The 21,707-nt window shown below is 45.8% G+C and overlaps 1 protein-coding gene across 1 annotated transcript in view; it reads left to right on the forward strand.

Annotated features, from left to right (window-relative positions):
• The window catches only part of CSNK1E (casein kinase 1 epsilon), a 72,177-nt gene that overhangs the window by 24,655 nt on the left and 25,815 nt on the right, over window positions 1-21,707 (forward strand). Inside the window, exon 2 of the mRNA XM_068252132.1 lies at window positions 15,424-15,507. Within this exon, the coding sequence (XP_068108233.1) occupies window positions 15,424-15,507 (84 nt within the window). The remainder of the gene's footprint in view (window positions 1-15,423; window positions 15,508-21,707) is intronic.

Below are 21,707 nucleotides of genomic sequence, written 5' to 3' on the forward strand. Positions count from 1 at the left end.
TCTATTTGGCTGCAGTAGTGTCTGAATCATACACCTGAAACCAGGGCTGTGGAGTCGGCGCAATTTTCGGTACTCTGAGTCGGTGGTTTCCTAACCTGAGGAGTCAGTCTGATTTTTGTACTGACTCCACAGCCCTGCCTGAAACAAGCATGCAGCTAATCTTGTCAGATTTGACAGTACTGTCAAACACCTGATCTGCTGCATGCATGTTCAGGGGCCATGGCTAAAAGTATTAGAGGATCAGCAGGACAGCCAGGCAACTGGTATTGGTTAAAAGGAAATATGGCAGCCACCATATCCCTATTGTTTCCATAACCCTCAACACTTCCAGCGATGGGAGCGCGCATGCATATCTCCCAACTTTTTGAGATGAGAAATAGTGGCACCTAAGCCACACCCCTTTCCACACCTTTAGCCACACCCCGGCACACCCCTAGTTACGCATCCCATAAGGATTTCAAAAGAAAAATGTTTTATCATTCAAACTAGGCTGGTCCTTTCTATCCTGTTTCATTTTCCTTCATAATATTTTGAAAATAAGAAATGTATCAATTTAAAGGACGGGAATAAAGTTTAGAGTGGATTTAAACACAATTTTCGATAGAAAAATACATACTGTATATTTACATAGCTCTATACATCAGCCCTGAAAGAGGGACAATGAGGTAGAAAGAGGGATTATGCTCCCAAAGAGAGACTGTCCCTCCAAAAAGGGGGACAGTTTGCGAGCTATGCCTAATGGTACTGCAGTCGAAGGAATGTCAGAGTGAGAGAATTGAGGGGATCCAGAGGGCGCTGAGCGACTTGCCAGACTCGGAAGGGCTGGAAGTGGTCCCAGGTAAGTAAGTCTATAGTTTTCAGTCCAGTACAGGCGTACTTTAAAATGATTTCAAATTCTGATGAGCTCTAAGAAAAAAAGTGAAAATATTCAGTATATAGTCAACATTTAGATCCACACAGCTTTTATTAAATCTTCTAAATAAGGAATATACACTATCACTTGCTATAGAGGAGTTGCGGTCTGTACTCTGCTGCGCTTTTCAAATCACGTGGTTTTTATTTTTCTTTTTTATTTTTTTTTTTAGTGCAAGCACAGCAGTGTGTATGGGCCCTTATATTTCAGTATTTGTAGATGCCATCTGTTATTAGACTTTTCGCTAGAAGAATCAGGTGACTTGATGCAGGATTGGGTGCTTTTTTTTTTTTTTTTTTTGTGTGCAAAAACGTTTGCAGGTTGCAAATCTTAAAGAGAACCCGAGGTGGGTTTGAAGAATATTATCTGCATACAGAGGCTGGATCTGCCTATACAGCCCAGCCTCTGTTGCTATCCCAAACCCCCCTAAGGTCCCCCTGCACTCTGCAATCCCTCATAAATCACAGCCACGCTGCTGACAAACAGCTTGTCAGAGCTGGCTGTGTTTATCTCTATAGTGTCAGTCTGCTGCTCTCCCCGCCTCCTGCAGAACTCCAGTCCCCGCCTGCATCCCTTCCCTCCCTGCTGATTGGAGGGAAGGGACGGGGGCAGGGACCGGAGCTATGCAGGAGGCGAGGGAGCAGCTGAGACTGACACTACAGATGTAAACACAGACTCACAGCACAGCTGTGATTTATGAGGGATTGCAGAGTGCAGGGGGACCTTAGTGGGGTTTGGGATAGCAACAGAGGCTGGGCTGTATAGACAGATCCAGCCTCTGTATGCAGATAACATTCTTAAAACACACCTCGGGTTCTCTTTAAACAATGCAGATTATTTGGCTGTCCTGCTGATGTGCAAAGGACATAAATAGGTCAGCCTTAGTAGCCCTCTTGTCTTAGGTACTTGTTAATGTTGTTGCACACTGTGCAGTGTTTACCCTGGCCTCATTGTGTAATGTTGTCAAATCAGAAGGGAACTTCCTGTTAACCGGTTTGTGTCCGAGATCAGGCAACTGACTAAAGGGAAAGTTTGGGGATTCTGGAAAGATTATTTTTTTTCAGAGACCTCGTTTAAAATGGGCTGCAATTCTCTGATTTTGTATGCCTTGATTTGTAGGTGGCTACTAGTTTGTTACTAATTTTTTTTTGTTTTGTATTGCAAGATCTTTTCCCTGTGGGATCTTAATTCTGAATCAATGTTGGCGTTTAGACAACTGTAAGGCCTGATTCACACCTACGTTTTCTGACAAAATGGAATGCAGATGCGGTTCCGGTCCGTTTGCGATCCGGTCAGGATCCGTCCCGTTTGCATCCCGGGTTTTCATCCGTTCTGCATATGTTTTAAGGCCTCTTGCACACTGCATACATTTCCGATTCCGCTTTAATCGGTTTCTGTTTTGAATCAGTCCTCAAACCCCTCCACATACACCCTGGCAATCTCCTCCCAGAGCATTGCCCTTGTCCCACAGGGCAGGCCGGGCCTGCACCTGGGCATTCAGGTCCTCCGTGGAGTACGTCCTCAGCTCTGCCATGCTGCTGCCTAGCCACTCCAGAATGAACTGGGAGCTGTTTTAGTCCAGCAACATGTGTCCCAAAATGGCTGCTGGATCATAGAGAGGCACAGGAAGTGGGGTAGAGACGTCCGGATTTATAGTCAGTGTGAAGTCAATTTCCGTTTTGCATTAGTTCCTGGTGTGCTGGAAAACTGTCCGGATCAGTTCCGGTGGCGGCGACGTTCCGCAAAAATAGTGCGTGTTGGAAAAATCCGGAACGCAATCCGCATCAGGATCCGGACTAGGTGGAACGGACGAGTGTGTACGGATCCATACCTTTACATTGGACCCTTCCTCGTCTGTTCCGTTTGTACAGTATACGATCCGGGTCCGGAAAAAACACTAGTGTGAACCAGGCCTAAGGAGAGGTTTATGGTGGCTGCCATATTTATTTCTCTTTTAAAGCGAAACTGACCTGAAGTTCAAGCTCACAATCAGATACTTATCTAAAGAGAGAGAAAACCTCCTGGATCCTAATGAATTGTCACTAATCTTCCATGGGGCAGCGCTCAGCAACAGGGGACCACAGAGTAGTGAGAGAATCCTCAATAGGATCCCGAGGCTTCCCTCTCTTTAGATAAATATCTGATTTTGTACCCGAGCTTTGGCTCAGGTACTCTTTAAGCAATACCAGTTGCCTGGCTGTCCTGCTGATCCTCTGCCTCTTAGACGTTTAGCTGTAGCCCCTGAACAAGCATGCAGCAGATCAGGTGTTTCTGACATTGAATAGCACCAGAAGCAAGCATGCGGCTAATCTTGTCAGATCTGACACTCTACTGAAGCCAAATAGACCAGCAGGGCTGCTGGGCAGCTGATATTGTTTAAAGGGAACCTAAACTGAGGATGTGGATTTTTCCTTTTAAAATAATACCAGTTGCCCAACATCCCTGCTGATCCTGTGTCTCTAATACTTTCAGCCACAGCCCCTCAATAAGCATGCAGATCTGGTGCTCTGACTGAAGTCAGACTGAATTAACTGCATGCATGTTTCGGGTGTGTGATTCAGCCACAGAGATCGGCAGGATTGCCAGGCAACTGGTATTGTTTAAAAGGAAACTTCCATATTCCTCTCAGTTAAGGTTCCCTTTAACAGGAAATATGGCAGCCTACATACACCTCTCACTTCAGTTGTCCTTTACAGGAGTACTGTATGGGGGAAAAAAAAGTTGAACTTACCCTCGCACACACTGACGTCAACAGCAGTGTATTGCGCAGGCCCAGTATGGTCTGCAATAAAACTTTTTTTTTTTAACTAAAAATTGACACTCATTAAAAGTTACACTCAGTGTACCAGCAGGTACATGCGCCTGTTAGGCCTGCCGGCAGTCCTCTCCTCTCACCCGCGCTTGGCCAGAGCAGCGGGGACTGATGACACTGGTGGGGAGCTGGAAGCGGTGGGCGGAGCCAGGACGCGGAGATGCCGTCTGACGTCACGACGCGTTTCGGCGTTAACAACGCCTTCGTCAGGGGACCTTCCAGCTCCCCACCAGTGTCATCGGTCCTCGCTGCTCTGGCCAAGCGCGGGTGAGAGGAGAGGACTGCCGGCAAGCCTAACAGGCGCATGTACCTACTGATGCACTGTGAGTGTAACTTTTAATACGTGTCAATTTTTAGAAAATTTTATTGCACTAGAGGTGCGCTGTTCCTTTTTGTATTTTTATAGATCCACTGGCACCACCCAGCATTTGGAGCAGCACTCTTTTAAACACTACACCATCAGGGTGGGAAGATAGCGCAGGATTGTTTCTTTTGGTCCAGTATGGTCTGCGCCTGTGCAGTACGCTTCTGGTGACGTCAGCAGGAGCGAGGACTCGGCAACGTAGGCGCAGTGGTTTTCAGACTTCAAAGTTGGAAATTCCAGAAGTGAACCGGAGTCGGGGCCGGAGCATCAGTGAGTGGCTGGGTGAGCACAGGAGGTCTGTGGGGGCCATTAGAAGCCCCGGGTAAGTTTAACTTACCTGGGGTGCGCCCAAGTATTAGGCAGCTAGAGGAATCTCAGTATTAAGTACCATAGCTAGAGGTGCCTCCTGACTGAAGGGAGATCTCGTCAGTGGAATGAATCTCAGCAGGACTTTGCATAGGGAAGGAGGCACTAGGTGAGGGTAGTGAGCCGCCTCTCCTACGGGGCCTTATGGTACATCTGGAATTATCAATAGTGAAGTGATTAAGGATGAGGAGGAAGTGAGTGAGGTGTTTGTCACCTGCCCAGGGCTGTACTGTTGCCATGGTGAAGACGGTAACATGTGACCAGCCTGGCTACTTCCATCCAGTGTTTTATGGGGAATTTTGCTTCTACAGAAGCCTCTTAGTCCATGGAGACGAGCCTTGTTTTGGGTGGTAATTGCTGAATGCTGTGGAGCCTGCTTTCCTAAGTGTTGGATGTCTATCAGCAGCTACTTGAGAACAGTGTGTACGTGTTGCTAGGGAACCCTCCATGTTGTGGTTTCTGAGAGCAGGCGTTTGTATACGGCGGTGCGGTGATGACCTTCGCTTATCCCTACACTGTCCTGGAAATTCCTTCCGCAAATGTGAGCTGCTTTCTTCACATCCTTAAAGGGAACCTGAACAAAGTACAATTTATTATAAAAAAAAAAAATAAAAAAAAAAATTGCAAATGATTACATACTTACCTCCCCGTCAGTTCCTCTCAGAAGCTCAGTTTTCTTCTAACAAAGATTCCTTCTCGTTCTGACAAGGTTTTGTTAGAGCTGAAATATCAGTTGCTGTCAGTTATAGCTGAAAGGACAACTGATGAGCAAGGTAATGTCCATGTTTCCCTATGGCTCAAGTGGGCGCTATTACAGTTGAACACTGTGCTGACCTGAAAGCTGTTATGGGGTAATGGCCATTTTCAAAATAGAGGAGGAAGAATTCCACTGATCAGTGGACAAACAGGATGCAGGAGAGGAGGAAAAGATTGATTAATAAACTACATGGGAGGTAAGTATGATGTGTGTATGATGATTTTGACATTTAAAACTGAAGTGAGAAGTCTATGGTGGCTGCCATGTTTATTTCCTTTTAAACAATACCAGTTGCCTGGCAGTGCTCCTGGTCTATTTGGCTGCAGCAGTGTCTGAATCACACCAGAAACGAGCATGCAGCTAATCTTGTCAGATCTGACAATGTCAGAAACCCCTGATCTGCTGCATGCTTGTTCAGGGGCTGTGGGTAAAAGTATTAGAGACAGAGGATCAGCAGGACAACCAGGCAACTGGTATTACTTAAATTTAAAAGGAAATAAACATGGCAGCCTCCAAATACCTTTCTCTTCAGTTGTCCTTTAATTTTGAGTTCAGGTTTTCTTTAAGACATTGTAGCGCATCTGTGGTTCCATTTGGCCAGAGGAACTGTGTATGACGGATGTTCACTGAATTATACTTGCGTACATTCTTGTATACTATGATGGAAAATGGTTAGGTGGATTTTCAGTGATTGCTGCGGGGGAGGTGTCGTTTAAAGTGGCAGTAAACAGTCCCATAGAAAACCAATAATAGAACTTATAGGGGACTCCATGCAAGTAAGGTATGATTTTAGTTTTAGTTAAAAAATGAACTCTCCGCTTCACCAACATTATAAAAATAAAATGCTTATAATGAAAACATTTTATGAAGTGTTTTACTACATATGAAAAATATGAACTGTTTTAGTATGTACAGTATTTATATGGCACTGAGATCTCCTGCAGCACTTTACAGAGTACATAGTCATGTCACTGACTGTCCTCAGAGGAGTTCACAATCTAATCTCTGCCATAGTCCTATTGTAATGTCCTATCTTATTATGTATTTTATGTAGCACTTCAGAGTACATAGTCATGTGCGAGCGATGGCCTTAAAGATGCATTGCTGTATATATTTGCCCATCTGACTGTATACTGTACGCCACAGTGCCACCCGATATTTCAAATGCTTTTTACGCAACAAAGGCCTCTTTGTCATGGGTGTCAGGTGTGCTTACAGCATGCATACTGGAAACTCCATCCGCTAATTTAGGATGTCTCCAACTTCACATGGAGTCAGGTATGTTTCTACAAATCCCACAATGCATTTGCCTTTGAGTCATGACTGTGGCTGTCGGACTCTTTCAATGCATTGTGGGACTTGTAGTTCCTCAACAGCTGGAGGGCCAAGTTTGCCCATGCCTGGCCTAGGATGCCATGATCTGTTCAGGGTTGTAGTGGTAAGGTGGTCACTAACAATCCAATTTATAGCGAAAAATCGTTTGAGTGATCAGAAATTCTGATCAGATTGGTTGTGAATAATCTGTCGATTAAGAACAATTATGAAAATAGTCATCAGATTGGATTTTGATCAAACCAAAATTTGGTTTTTCTTGTTGGTTGTGATGGGAAGCAAAGATTGGTTCGTTGATGGTGTAGTGAACGATTTTTCTTCCGATTACAATTATCTGATCGTTTAAATGATTTTTCACTAGAAATTTGATCGTTAGTGGCCACCTTTAGGTCTCTTTTCCACGGAAAGTTGATAGGCAGTGAAATGCCTCTCAAACTGCTCACTGCTGCCTGATAACTGCCTGGTAACTGCTTGCTGCTGCCTGGTAACTGCTCACTGCTGCCTGATAACTGCCTGGTAACTGCTCGCTGCTGCCTGGTAACTGCTCGCTGCTGCCTGGTAACTGCTCGCTGCTGCCTGGTAACTGCTCGCTGCTGCCTGGTAACTGCTCGCTGCTGCCTGGTAACTGCTCGCTGCTGCCTGGTAACTGCTCGCTGCGCACACAGTTCAACTGTCTGTGGATAAGAGGCCTTAGCATGCCCATACATTACTCAATTTTTAGGATAGATATCCAACGGATTCAATCATATTGATGGAATGTGGCAGAGATCGATGCCACCTGATTTCAGGCCAAAATCTGTTAAAAGGATCGATTGGGCATGCTGGAAAATTTTGGTCACAAGGGCTTGATCGGGTGGATGATGGTAACTGCATTTAAATTCACAACATCGAATGGATTTTTGGCTGGTCTCTCCACCCCAGTCCCCCTCATCCTCGGGGCCGTGGGGAGTTTTGCATGCCCACCAGTCACCACAAGAGCCGATGTCCATATTTGTAGCGGTGTCGCTTGGTACAGGCGCTGGCCATTCAAGAACACACCAGAGGAGGCGCTGAGTCAAGCCCACATAACAGGTGAGCCTGCGAGTCCCAGGCCTGAATTTACCTCACAGGAGCCTAAAGGCACAGATGTCCTGGCACCCTAGACTCCGCCCCCCATGAGCCTACAAACGCCTGCTGAACCGCATCACGTGTGCTGTCACTTCTCCCTGATTTCCCTTGCCAGTCATAGGTAGCTACTGGTGCCCCTTCGTATTAGGTAGCCAGCGGTGTATCCTCAGGACGTGTAACAAAAAAAAATCTCGGGAGGTGGAAGCCTCAGGGTCCCAATGAGGTTTCCCCCTCCCCTGTAGCTGCAGGCAGTCCAGCGCTGGCTCCCCCAAAGTGTCTGGCAATCCTTCCTCGATGAGCGCTGATTTATTTACCTTTCCTGGCTCCAGCGTGGGCGCTGTTGCGGCTCTTAGCACGGAGATAGGCGAAAAAAGCCGATATCTGTCGGGTCCGCTCTACTGCGCAGGAGACTTGCACCTGCGCAGTAGAGCGGGCCAACAGCAATCTGCTAGTTTCGCCTATCTCCGAGCAGAGAGCCGATACTGCGCCTGCGCTAGACCTGGGAAGGTAAATATTTACATCTCCCGCTGTTTGGGGAGCTTTATTGCTGCTGCTGTGGGAGCGAGGATGACGGGGGAAGCATCAATAGGATCCCAAAGCTTCCCCCACCCGAGGTGAGTTACAGGTTTTCTTTAAAGGATACCCCAACTGAAATGTGACATAATGAGATAGACATGTGTATGTACAGTGCCTAGCACACAAATAACTATGCTGTGTTCCTTTTTTTATTTTTCTGCCTGAAAGAGTTAAATATAAGGTATGCAAGTGGCTGACTCAGTCCTGACTCAGACAGGAAGTGACTACAGTGTGACCCTCACTGATAAGAAATTCCAACTATAAAACACTTTTCTAGCAGAAAATGGCTTCTGAGAGCAAGAAAGAGGTAAAAGGGAATTTCTTATCAGTGAGGGTCACACTGTAGTCACTTCCTGTCTGAGTCAGGACTGAGTCAGCCACTTACATACCTGATATTTAACTCTTTCAGGCAGAGAAAGAAGAAAAGGAACACAGCATAGTTATCTGTGTGCTAGGCACTGTACATACACATGTCTATCTCATTATGTCACATTTCAGTTGGGGTATCCTTTAAGTAGCTAGAGGTACCTGCGACTGAAGGGAGATCTGGTCAGTTAAATGCCAAGACCCGGATGAGTAACCTCTCATTTATGCACTGCTCGGTACTCTGCATAGGGAAGGAGGGAGGGAGGCACTCAGGGAGGAAGGGGGGAACTGCCTTTCCATCTTCAGGCGCCTGTAGGCATGTGCCTACAATGCCTTCATGGTAAATCCGGCCTGGTCTTCCAACGCTCTCGCCAAGGGCCCGGGGAGTACACACACACACACACACTGGTGCGGCCCGGCAGGCAGTGGCGGTAGGACAATTTCAAATAGAAATCTGTCTGCATTGTGTGGACAGGCAGTAGATCATCTTTGATCAGATTTCATCAGAGAGGGATCTATATGATACAGTAAGGTGAAAACTGTATAGCAGGGATGAGCGAGAAGAGAATTCAGTTGATGCCATTTTTACATAGCTTGCACTCAAATGCAGCTGTCTATTTTTAAGCTGCTTACATTTTGCATACATTTAGCATAAACTCAAAAAATGTTTGCATCTCAATGACTATCCCTACTGCATGGGTGTCCTAGCGGTCTTTGTAGATGTACATAGAGATGGTCAATGAGATGGAAATTTTGAGGTGATGCAAATTTATGCAGTTTTGAAAATGAACCAATCAAATCCTGCTGAGGTAAAATTTGATTGGTCCATCTTCAAGTTGCATAATTTTTCATAATCCTGTGTCCACTAGAAATGATTTGTATCTCACTGCCGATCCCTAGATGTACAGATCTCTGCGAGTAGCTGAAGCGCCAGAGAAACCTATAATCGTACACTCTGAATGCTATGACTCTTCAGGAAGTCATATTTACGATGTACAATAAATAAAATGAGCTGTCTGGTTGTGATACTCATGTCAGTAGAATGTAAAAAATGTTTATGGTATGGCCTATATATTGTTTCTGCAAAGTGTTCCTTTTGTTCGCTACGTAAGAGGACCTGTATAAAGAGAGAGCGGGAAATCTCTTAAACTATGGGGCCGAGGTAAAGGCATGTGACACTAATTATGCTTTAGCTCTGTACACACCGCTAGTCCACGGTTATCTGAAAACACGCAATCCCCCGATTGGTTAGAGCCAAGCGAATGACCTCAACATGCATTTAAATATAGTTATGGATGAAACCATGTTAGTTCACCGATTGGACCTTTTAAAGCGGATCCGAGATGAATGACTAAGTATAACAAGTAACTTGTCTATATATCTTATCTAAAGTTTAGATAGTTAACGCAGCACATCTAGCTGCAAACAGATTCAAAAGTTAATCGTTATTTATTGCTGTGATACAATGAGGGCAGCCATGTTCTGTTTGTCACATTGTCACAGGCTGAGGGCTGGAGATGCTATCAGCTTGCCTGTGTGTAAATTCAGTCCCCTCTCCTTCTCCCCTCTGCCTCTGAAATCAATGGCTAGTAGCCTCCTCCTGCCCAGACTGAGCTCCCATAAACCCTTGCTACAGTGCCAAGGCACTCTAAAAAGCTGTGGGCGAGGCTTGTTTAGTTTATAGGGAATTAGAGTATTAAAACAAAAAAAGTATTTGGCTTGAGGAATGCCCTATAAACTATATGTAATGAACACAATTATGCAATGAGTAAAAGTTTATCTCGGATCCATTTTAAGTGAGGCGCAAAAATGAGGACCTGGAAGTGCCAAACTTAGCACAAGTACAGGATGGATTGATGTATATCAACTATAATCTGTTTATCATCACTTTTTTTTTTTTTTTTTTTTTTTTTTTCTTTTTCCTGTGCAATTCTCAGTTGTCTCTTCCCCCCCCCCCCCCCCCCCCCTCCTCTTTCTTTCCCCAATGGCTGCTGCGGCCTAGTGTGTAGGAAGCTTTAGATAATGGCAATGTATTGGCATCGTTGACATAAGAATCTCACAGAGATGGGCATTTGTCACCAGCGTGTCTGGTAGTTGCCACGCACTCAGATGTCTCTTCATGAGGCAGTGTTCCACTGAGTAGCTGCACTGTGTGTACTGCTGAAATACAGCAGTGTCATCGGGGTCATGTGACCACTCTTATGATTCCAGGCAGATGGTCATCCTAGCTGTGGGCGTGGCATCCAGAGGAAGGGTTTGGCAACACTGGAGATTGGATTCTCTCAATTTGCTGGGGTCCCCCATGATTTATAGTTATGGCCCTCATAGCTGTCAGCATGAGGAGTTATTGGAGAGGTGCAATGAGTTTGTGTTCACTTCCGATTCCCAGTTATCAGTGAAGTCTTTTTAACCCCGCTTGAGATGCACAGCTTACTCTCACTGATCTTAATTACATGCTGGTTTTGGTTGTTTTAAATCTCCCCCTGAGGGACTGTGTGTCTCTCTGACACCCTATGACACACTAGGAGTTGAGACTTGCCTATCTTTAGGTCGGGACTAAACAAATCACTGTGGCCAGATGACTCAACGCGCCTGGTAATTACATTTTGGTATCTAAGAATCTCATCGGTGTGCTTACATAATTCCCTTACATAATTCCCCACCAACAAGTTCTGCCACCTGTGTAGGAAATCGGGTACAGGTCCTATGATCGTTTCTTTAGGACACAACAATGTGTGTATGGGTTTCTATATGCTTTAATATCAAAAACATAGATTTTTTTTTTTGGGGGGGGGGATATTAGTAAGTTTTGGATTCAGTCTTAAAGGACAACTGTAGTGAGTTATATGGAGGCTGCCATATTTTCTTTTTAAACAATGCCAGTTGCCTGGCAGTCGTCCTGATCTATCTGGCTGCAGAAGTGTGAATCGCACCAGAAACAAGCATGCAGCTAATCTCATCAGCTCTGACAATGTCAGAAACATCTGATCTGCTGCATGCTTGTTCAGGGGCGATGGCTAAAAAGTATTAGCGGCAGAGGATCAGCAGGACAGCCAGGCAACTGGTATTGTTTAAAAGGAAATAAATATGGCCGCCTCCATATCCCTCTAGTTACAGTTGTCCTTTAAACCTTTTTAGAAGTAGGCCTAGTGCTTCTCCCCCTCCCCAATACCAATATAGCTTCTACGGTGGGCTGTTCCCCCAACCCCCCCCCCCTTTCCAATATAGCTTCCCTAGTGGTCTAGTGGTTCTACCCCTCCCCCCCCCCTTCTCCTATGCATCGGCAGGGACTTGTCTGCATAACCTTTTCTCACTCCTGTATATAAGAAAGTAGAACTGCAGGAGTTGGGTATGGCCCAGGAAGGTGCTTCTAGCTGCCACTACAGAATCTGCCCCCTCCATTCTTCCTTCCTGGTCTGGTATGCTGGCTGCTCCGCCAGTGACAGACACAAACTACAGTGGGTCATCAGATCAGCGGAAGGGATCATTGGGAATATACGCACGCACGCACGCACACACTATACTGCACGTTGAGGATTGCCAACTACCCATCACACCCAGGCCACAGCTTCTTTAGTCGGCTCCCATCAGGCTGAATGTTCCATGCCATTTCCACCAGGACCTCAGGCTATAGGAACATTTTTTTTTTTTCTCCTCTTCTCTCCCCCCCCCCCCCCCCCCCCCGGCTGTCAGCCTCTTGAACTCTCTTCACAACCACGCCCTCTTTAGAGACTTTGTTGCTGTTGGCGACATTTGCATATTGTTAATGCCTATTAATGCAACTTGCTTACCATGCTGTAGATTGTGTCATATCTACTATCTCTTACTTCCTTCCTGTTGTGCCCATTCCATTTCTGGCACAACTCAATCCATGCTTATAGAACAGTAAATCTGATTCATTTGGGTTCATTATTTTATTTTTCATGTCCCAGGCTACCCCCCCCCCCCCCCCTCCAATTTAAACCAGCTACATGGTTTCACCCACTGTCCTGAAGTGATGTACTGTGGGAGTCTTGAACAGGGAGGGTGGTGTAAAGCGGTCACATGTAAATACTGCCCATTTTTATGAAGACAGTATTTGTAGCGCTTTTGGCATGGTCGCTGTCATTGTAACAAACTAGAATGACTCTGGATTTGTCTGGCTCTGTGTTATTGGTGACCTGGCAATTTTTCTGGCTTCTCTTCAGCCAGTATATACAGCGAGATTACTGTTATTTGAACTGGCGTTACAAGAACATGACTTTCTTGCTGCTAAATAATAGTCCTGCCTCTCTGCATTATGCAGTCATGAATAAAGTGTTTGCTGTTTTTAGTGTGTGTTTATCCTATAGTATATGGTGCTGTCTAGCTGCTGTGAACAAATGAAGGTTTTGCATTCAGTTTAAGACCTGGCTTAAAGGGAACCTGAAGTTAGAAGTTTATGGAGGCTGCCATATTTCCTGTTAAACAATGCCAGTTGCCTGGCAGCCCTGCTGATCTTTGGCCGCAGTAATGTCTGAATCTCGCCAGAAACAAGCATGCATGCTTAAAATGAAATATGGCAGCCTCCATATTCTTTCAGGTGTCCTTTGAAGAGGAACTTTGACCTAGGATCCAAGTTGTGGATTTTGCTGTCTGGGGAGGCAGTTTGGCGCTGTAGCTGTGCCTCAATTAGCGTCAATCCCCACTGATCGCTGCCCCTCTCAGTGAAAGAAGACAGAGGAGGCGGAGATTGACGCGTGTAGAGGCAGGGCTACCGCACAAAGCTCTGCCTCTCACAGGAAGCACGCCCCGCATTTTCCCCGGGGATTTAGGGGGTTTAATGACTTCGTTCTGCCACGGGAATGCAGCGTTTTAGCACTGCTGATATTGCTAAAGATGTTTAATAAAAATGATTTTTAGAAGGAAATATATAGGGCAGCCCTTCAGATGCCTCTCGCTACAGTTGTCCTTTTAACATGAAATAAATGTTAGCCACCCTATTTAAAAAAACAAAACAAACAAAAAATAAAAAATCCTGCTGTCCTATGTATTGCAGAGGCCGTCTCCTGAGCTGTGCAGGGAGGTAGCCAGGCCTGATGGGAGAGTGTACATTGCCTGCTGTCCTGTGTTGCAGAGGCTGTTTCCTGAGCTGTGCAGGGAGGTAGCCAGGCCTGATGGGCGAGTGTAGATTGCCTGCTGTCCTGTGTATTGCAGAGGCCGTCTCCTGAGCTGTGCAGGGAGGTAGCCAGGCCTGATGGGCGAGTGTAGATTGCCTGCTGTCCTGTGTATTGCAGAGGCCGTCTCCTGAGCTGTGCAGGGAGGTAGCCAGGCCTGATGGGAGAGTGTAGATTGCCTGCTGTCCTGTGTATTGCAGAGGCTGTCTCCTGAGCTGTGCAGGGAGGTAGCCAGGCCTGATGGGCGAGTGTAGATTGCCTGCTGTCCTGTGTATTGCAGAGGCTGTCTCCTGAGCTGTGCAGGGAGGTAGCCAGGCCTGATGGGAGAGTGTACATTGCCTGCTGTCCTGTGTATTGCAGAGGCTGTCTCCTGAGCTGTGCAGGGAGGTAGCCAGGCCTGATGGGAGAGTGTACATTGCCTGCTGTCCTGTGTATTGCAGAGGCCGTCTCCTGAGCTGTGCAGGGAGGTAGCCAGGCCTGGCGGAGAGCGTGGAGTCAGTCTCTGCATGTCTCTTGCCGCATGTTGCCTCCCCTTCGTCTTCACGCGGACGGCAGCACAAGTTTACTTCCTCTGGCAGATCCCTGGACATAATGTTCTCCTGGGCTGGGCTCTGGAAGCACATTGCATTCCCAGGCACGGAGCAGCTGGGTGTTACTCCCGTCGGAGTGTCAGCTTCCTGCCAGCCTGGCACGCCTGGTTGTGCAGGTGTCTTAAGCATTGGCAGGAGATTCTCTGAAGGGTGAAAAAGCCAGATATAAAGGTCTGCCTAGAAGGCTGCATGTTTGTTTACTCTGCCTTTACCAGCTGCATATTCCCTGTCACAACTGGTACTTCCATTAAGAAAGCTAGTAAAGTGAACCCGAGGTGAGTGATATGGAGGCTGCCATATTTATTTCCTTTTAATCAATACCAGTTGCCTGGCAACCCTGCTAGTCTTTTTGGCTTCAGTAGTGTCTGAATAACACCAGAAACTAGCATGCAGCTAATCTTGTCAGACCTGACCATGTCAAAAACGCCTGATCTTAGAGGCAGAGGATCAGCAGGATAGCCTGGCAACTGGTATTGCTATGGAACTTACCTTGGGTTGACTTAACACCTAACACAGGCATGCAAAGGATGCTATTAATGTGCTAATTAAGTTGTAATTGTTTCTTGAATTTGATCTGTATTGATTGTTGAAGCTATTCTTAAAAGAGTAACCTTAACTACATGAAGTATGTTGTTGCTTATCTTTTAGGACCCATTCACACTTAAAAGCGCAAAACGCCGGCTATTACCGCCGGTCGTTTTGCGGGAGTGATTTCCCCACGGTTTTAACATGGAAAAATCACTGGACACGGCAGCGATTTTCCCGCGATCGTGTTTAGTGCTTCTATAGCACTGAAACGCGATCGCCGGGAAATCGCCTGAATATGGTGCAGGCTACGCATTTGCCAATCGCCCAAGTGAAAACTGGCCCATAGGTTTCTATTGCACTAGCGCTTGAGCGGTTTGCCGAAATCGCCGGCAAAACGCTGTAGCGTGAATGGGGCCTTAGAGCAGAGAGGAAGTTCTGAGTTCAGGTCCGCTTTATTGTGCGTCAGTGGCTGATAAAGGTGTCCCCAGTGTATGGCCCTTTATTTCTCGACTATAACTGGCATGAGGGTGAAAGCAAACGGCATCTCATGCAATTTCTTGGTTTCTTTTGTTCACAGGTTTAAAGATGGAACTGAGAGTCGGAAATAAATACAGGCTGGGAAGAAAGATTGGAAGCGGCTCCTTTGGAGACATCTATCTTGGTAAGCTCCTGTCTCTAGCGGGAGTACAGACTCGCCCTAGTGATGTCATAAGACAATGCTATATTACTGATTTATAAAGCGACAACATACTCTGTGGTGCTGTACAAACATGGGATACATAATACAGACAATGGTGTACACCAAATACAGACACCGGAACAACCTACTGCCTTGGTAGACCTAGTACCATAGTTTTCGGCATATGCTGTGAGACGTTCCGGAATATGACGCACCTAGAGGGCAAAAACCAAGTGGAAAAAAATAGTAAACCTGGTACGTCCATTTTTTAGGAGCATCTTGTAAGTTCTCCGCCAATTATTGTCCTGTGTCCCACCTTGTCCCCAGGTGTGGCCTCTTCTGTAGTGGTGTGTTTTTTTTTTTTTGTTTTTTTTAATACTTTATTGAATTTCCTTGGGGTGCGTTGGAGATAATTATTATTTTTTTTTGTTTTATATAACCTAGTTGTGCATGATTTTTTTTTGTTGCAGATATCCATGTAACAAAGTTGTCCGCATAAATGCATAATTTTTGGAAGCATTCTTGTCAGGCTTGTCTGGTCACCTGCTGTGAGTCAGATTGTATGCCCATATGCCTGATCTATAGCCCAGCCCTAACACCTGCGAAAGCTCCTTCCTAATACAATCTACAATACCCTGCAGGCAGATGTAGCATACAGGCTGGCAGACAGCAAACACAGTAATGCAATGTATCTATTATTATTATTATTATTATTGATTTATAGAGCGCCAACATATTCCATGGTGCTGTACAAAGTAAGAAACAAACATGGGGTACATAATAATACAGACAATGGTGTACACCAATATACAAAATACAGAATTAGTGACAAAATACAAAATGATACAAAATACAAATTATAGAATTGGTAATGACAGTGATAAAATTAACATGATGAATAAAATGTATAATGGTTACCAAGACACAAAAGGGGGAGAGAGCCCTGCCCTTGCGAGCTTACAATCTAAAGGGAATGGGGGGGAAACAAGAGGAAGGGTAGTATGCAGCAAATATATAGAGGCTGTGTGTTTTAGTATACCTAGTAGGAGTGCAATTTGGTCTTAGTACAAAGGGAAGTGGCTTAAGGTAAAACATATGCTTGTCGGAACAAGTGTGTTTTTAGAGAGCGTTTAAAGGTAACAAAGGTTGGCGAGTGACGGATGTGTTGTGGGAGGGCATTCCAGAGGAGGGGTGAAGCGCATGCGAAGTCTTGTAAACGTGAATGTGAAGAGTTGATTCTAGAGGAGGACAACAGAAGATCATGTGCCGATCTGAGATTGCGATTGGGTTTGTATCTGGAGATTAGTGAGGATATGTACCGGGGAGAGTGAGATTGTGGAGAGAATTGTAGGTTAGGAGTTTGAACTGAATCCTCTGGTTAATTTGCAGCCAGTGAAGAGCTTGACAGAGAGGGTCAGCTGAGGAAGATAGAGAAGAAAGATGAATGAGACGAGCAGCTGAGTTCAGTACCGACTGGAGCCGGGGCCAGTTTGTTAGACGGTAGTCCACAAAGTAGTACGTTGCAGTAGTCCAGACGAGAAATTATGAGAGAATGTATTAACATTTTAGTTGTCTTGAGTGAGAAAGGGACGGATGCGAGATATGTTTTTGAGTTGGAGATGGCAGGAGCTGGTTATGGAGTGAATATCGAATATCACCCCCAAGCACCGAGCTTTGGGAACTGAAGTTATGGGAGTGTTATTAACATTTATTGTAATTTCAGGCAGGGAGGTGGACAGAGACGGTGGAAAAATTATTAGTTCTGTTTTACTCATATTAAGTTTTAGGAAGCGAGAGGACATGAAGGAGGATATAGCAGGCAAGCAGTCAGGAACACGTTTAAGGAGGGAGTTAAGGTCTGGGGCAGAGAGGTAAAGTTGTGTATCGTCTGCATAGAGGTGGTATTGAAACCCGAATGAGTTGATTAAATCACCAAGACCATGCATGTAGATGGAAAAGAGGGGACCAAGGACAGAGCCTTGGGGAACCCCGACAGACAAAGCATGAGGAGAAGAGATCTGATCTGAGTAGGAGACGGTTATCTTCCTACCTCTCTGGAAGGTCCTTCACAATGTGAGAGCAAGGCCCTTTATTCTGACATTTGAAAGTATTTGAAAGTAATATACTGAATAGTCACCTGAGGTCTGTAGATTGGAGCAATCCAGACAAAGACAAGGTAACAGGGAATGGCTGAAGTAATCACTAGACTGATGCAAGGTCAATCAGGCGAGGGTCCATGCAGGCAGCGTTCATGCGAATCCTTTCAACAAGCCGGGTCGGTAACGGGTATCCAATCTAGAAGCTTAGTCAAGAGACAGGCACAAGTCTTCAGCAACACAAGCACTTGGTGTGAGCGCAATCTCAGCAACAAGCCCAGCATTGGCTATCACGGGTGATAACTAGTAGCACTAAACCAATCAAAATTAAAGGAATCCAAAGTGACTAATCCACAGAGAGCCTGTCAGCAGATCAGCTGACACGCTGTGCGCACACGTAGTCATTGTTTATAGCAGCAGAGTGCATACTGAGAGCGCGTCCGCTGCTTATCTAATGGGAACTGAGCGGCATGTGCTCCAGTGAAGTCAGAGACAGGCCCAGACCCAGAGGCTTGCGCCGCAGAGTGGGCCTCGGCGTTCTGCCGCCATGAGCGGCCAGTGAATCTTACAATTCTGTGTTTTATGCCATTAAAGGGAAGATCCACGCAGACTATAAAAAACAAACTGCACTTACCTGGGGCTTCTTCCAGCTCCTGGCAGTCGATCAGTGCCCTCGCCGCAGCTCCTCTCCCTCCTGGCGTCCAGCGGTGAAGAAGCCGACTTCGACAGGTCTGCTTCCGGGTCGGCTTCTGTGCAGTTTGTTTTTTATAGTCTCTGCGAACCTTCCCTTTTAAAGGGTGTTTTTTTTTTTTTTTTTTTTTTTTTTACTCTTCTGCGTTGTTGCGTCTTGTCCCATTTGCAGAAGTAGGACGCAACGCATCAAGTTTTTAGAAGGGCTCTAAAAGGAACTCGAGGTGAGATGCACGTAGGCTGCTATATTTGTCTTTTAAACCATACCAGTTGCCTGGCTGTCCTGCTGATCTTCCTGGTCAGTAGTGTCTGAATAGAGCATATGGCTAATCTTGCCAGAAATGTCTTTGCATGCTTGTTCAGGGTCTATGGCTAAAAGTATTAGAGGCAGAGGATCAGCAGGACAGCCAGGCAATGTGCATTGCTTAAAGGGGTTATTTCGCGAAAAAAGTAGGCAGTTAAAAAATGTGACAGATGACAGGTTTTGGGCCAGTCCATCTTTTTAAGGGGGATTCTCAGGGCTTTCTTGGTTTTCAACAGCATTTCCTGAACAGCAGTTTAACTGCCAGAATAGCAAGATACCAGCCGGCCTCCCTAACCACTTGCACACTATTATGTCAGTTAGATTGTGCAACTGTTCAGGAAATGCTGTTGAAAACCAAGAAAGCCCTGAGAATCCCCCTTAAAAAGATGGATTGGCCCAAAACCTGTCATCTATCACATTTTTTTTAACTGCCTACTTTTTGTAATAATTTATATTACCTATCTATTCTAATTAACATAACTAATGTAACTCAATGACAGTATGTTTATTTAGGCTGAAGTTCCCCTTTAACTGCCTATTTCGCGAAAGAACCCCTTTAAAAGCAAATGTCAGCCTCCATATAAGTCTCACCTTGGGTTCCCTTTAAAAGCTAGTTTGCATCATGCTGCAGAGGAGCAGCATCAGGTCACAGGTGTTGACCACAAAAGCCAAAGCTTCCCAGCATGCATCTCTCTACCCTGGAAGAGGCAACACCCAGAGCAGGCATCTGAGACAATTATCACACAAGGAGAAGATCATAAGGTCACCCCTAGCTGGTTAAGACGAACCCTGCCATGATTAGTGTTAGGAAAACACTGGCATTAACCACAAGTATCTACAGACACAAGCTGGAACTGTGGGTTTCATTCACAAACTTCCTGCCGAGTGTGGCCGCATTCGTAACTTTATTCCTACTCCAGTACTTCCTACTCAACCCAGCATTGCACTTCATTCTGATCAGTAGCTGATCTCCCCCTTTCCCATGAGAAATGTTTACCTTTTCTCAAACGGATCATCAGAGGGGCTCTGTGTGGCTGATATTGAGGTGAAACCCCTCCCACGGTGTGATGTCAGGACCATGGTGCTGACATCACACTGTGGGAGCCTTGTTGCATTGTGGGAAGTAACAGCTGTTTCCAACAGCCAAGCAAGCAACATCTCCCTGTGTGCATAGAACAAAAACATTCTGTACAGATCACCTGACAGAACTCCAGATGTCACCCCCAGTGATAAATGTCAGAATGTAAATCAGAGAGAGGAAAGATTTACAATGGGCAAACACGGACTAAATCCTCTATAAATGAATATTGTAAACCATAAGCAACATTATTCAGTACGCTATTTCCACTATTTTAAAAAACTGGACCTGTATTGCTAATTGAAAACAATACATATGCTGGAATTTAGCTGGAGGCAGCCTGACAATACACAAACTGGAAACCAGCGCTACCAAAGCCTAATGCGTGACCTGAAACGCTAACCACACACACGGCAACTTCCCAGCTAGAGGTCACGGTGGTCCAGGGGTGCTTATTTTGGCTATGGATGGGCTTCCGAGTAGCTAAGAGTTTGTAGCTAGTCTGAATCGAAATGATGATCAAGTTTGATTTCCTCAGGTGGGACCGTGGGAAACTGGTGGTGTTAACTTACCCAGAAGTTCCGCGGAATCCTCCTCTGTGTATCATTCCCTCACAGGCGACTTGTGTGCGGTAATGAGTCGTGGAACGCCACAGAAGTTGCTCGCGAGGGGTAGATACGCAGAGACTCCTGAGGACTTCTGGGTAAGTTAACACCCCCCCCCCCCCCCCTCCCTGTTTCCTGCAGTTACACCTGAGGTAATTAAGGTTTCAAATCCAAGTAGTTATGAACTTGTAACTAGGGATGTAGGCGAGCCGTTCGCTGGCGAACCCCTATGGGCCGCTACTACTCCTGGGTCAATATGACCCGGAGTAGTACGTAGAGTAGACTCATGACGTCACGCACATGCGCAGAAAGTGCCCGGCAACAGGCGCATGATCAATGACGTTCCCCCCCCCCCCCCCCCTGGCCCAGCGCAGCCGTACTACTGCGGGTCATAGCGACCAGGAAGTAGTACAGGGTGGGGTCAGCAAAAACTCGGTATACAGAGGCGCCAGAGTAGAGTAAAACGTTTTAAAAACCGCTTAAAAGGAGAGGGGGATGTTAAGGTGGACTCACCTCCCTCTTACAAAAAAAGAAAACTCACTTGAGTCTCAATAAAATAGAATTGTCAAGTAATTTATTCAACTCAACAAATGCAACGCGTTTCGCGGGCGTGACCCCGCCTCCTCAGGCAAAAATGGGAGCACAACTCAGTGGGTCAAGCAATAAGTTTGAGCGCCTCTGTGTGGGTGTTTGCTGGCGAACGGTTCCCGAACCGTTCGCCGACATCTCTACTTGTAACTACTGAGCCCATCCCTGATTTTGGCTTCCATGGAAATTTCACGTTTTGTACAGTTATGGCCACAAGTTTTGAGAATAGCACAAATATTTGCTTCCACTGGTTTGCTGCTTCAGTGTTTGGATCTTTTTGTCAGTTGTTTCCGTGGGGTATTGAAGCATAAATTACAAGCATTTGATAAGAGTTAAAGGCTTTTATTGACAGCCTTTGAATCCTTTATTAAATAAAATAAAATCAGTTTTAAGGAGTAGCTGACATGTTTTAAATGCACAAAGGTCCTTCATCAGAGTGCTCTGTGCAGTACTACTACACAGGTGCAGAACACACCCAGCCGTGGGAGCGATATAGGGAGCGTGCTTGGCTGCACTGCACCTGCGCGACTGGCTGCGAAGAATGAGGCTGCTACCAGGGGGTACTGGAGGCAAGGGACGGCAGCGTGGAGGGGGCTGGAGGAACCCCAGGTATGTATAAACCTATTTCCACCTCGTCTCAGGTTCATGTGATGCAAAGAGTTAAGATTTGCAGGAACTGCATTGGATTGCCCCAATTGCAAGCGGCATACAATTTGTACTAAAGCTGCTGGCATAGTACTGAGCTGAAGCGCATGTTTGTACTGACTTTTATGGAGCTTGAGAAGGGACCAACTAAATGCTGCTACTGAATAACACTGCCT

Source organism: Hyperolius riggenbachi, chromosome 9 (assembly GCF_040937935.1).
Source record: "Hyperolius riggenbachi isolate aHypRig1 chromosome 9, aHypRig1.pri, whole genome shotgun sequence".
Lineage (NCBI taxonomy): Eukaryota > Metazoa > Chordata > Amphibia > Anura > Hyperoliidae > Hyperolius > Hyperolius riggenbachi.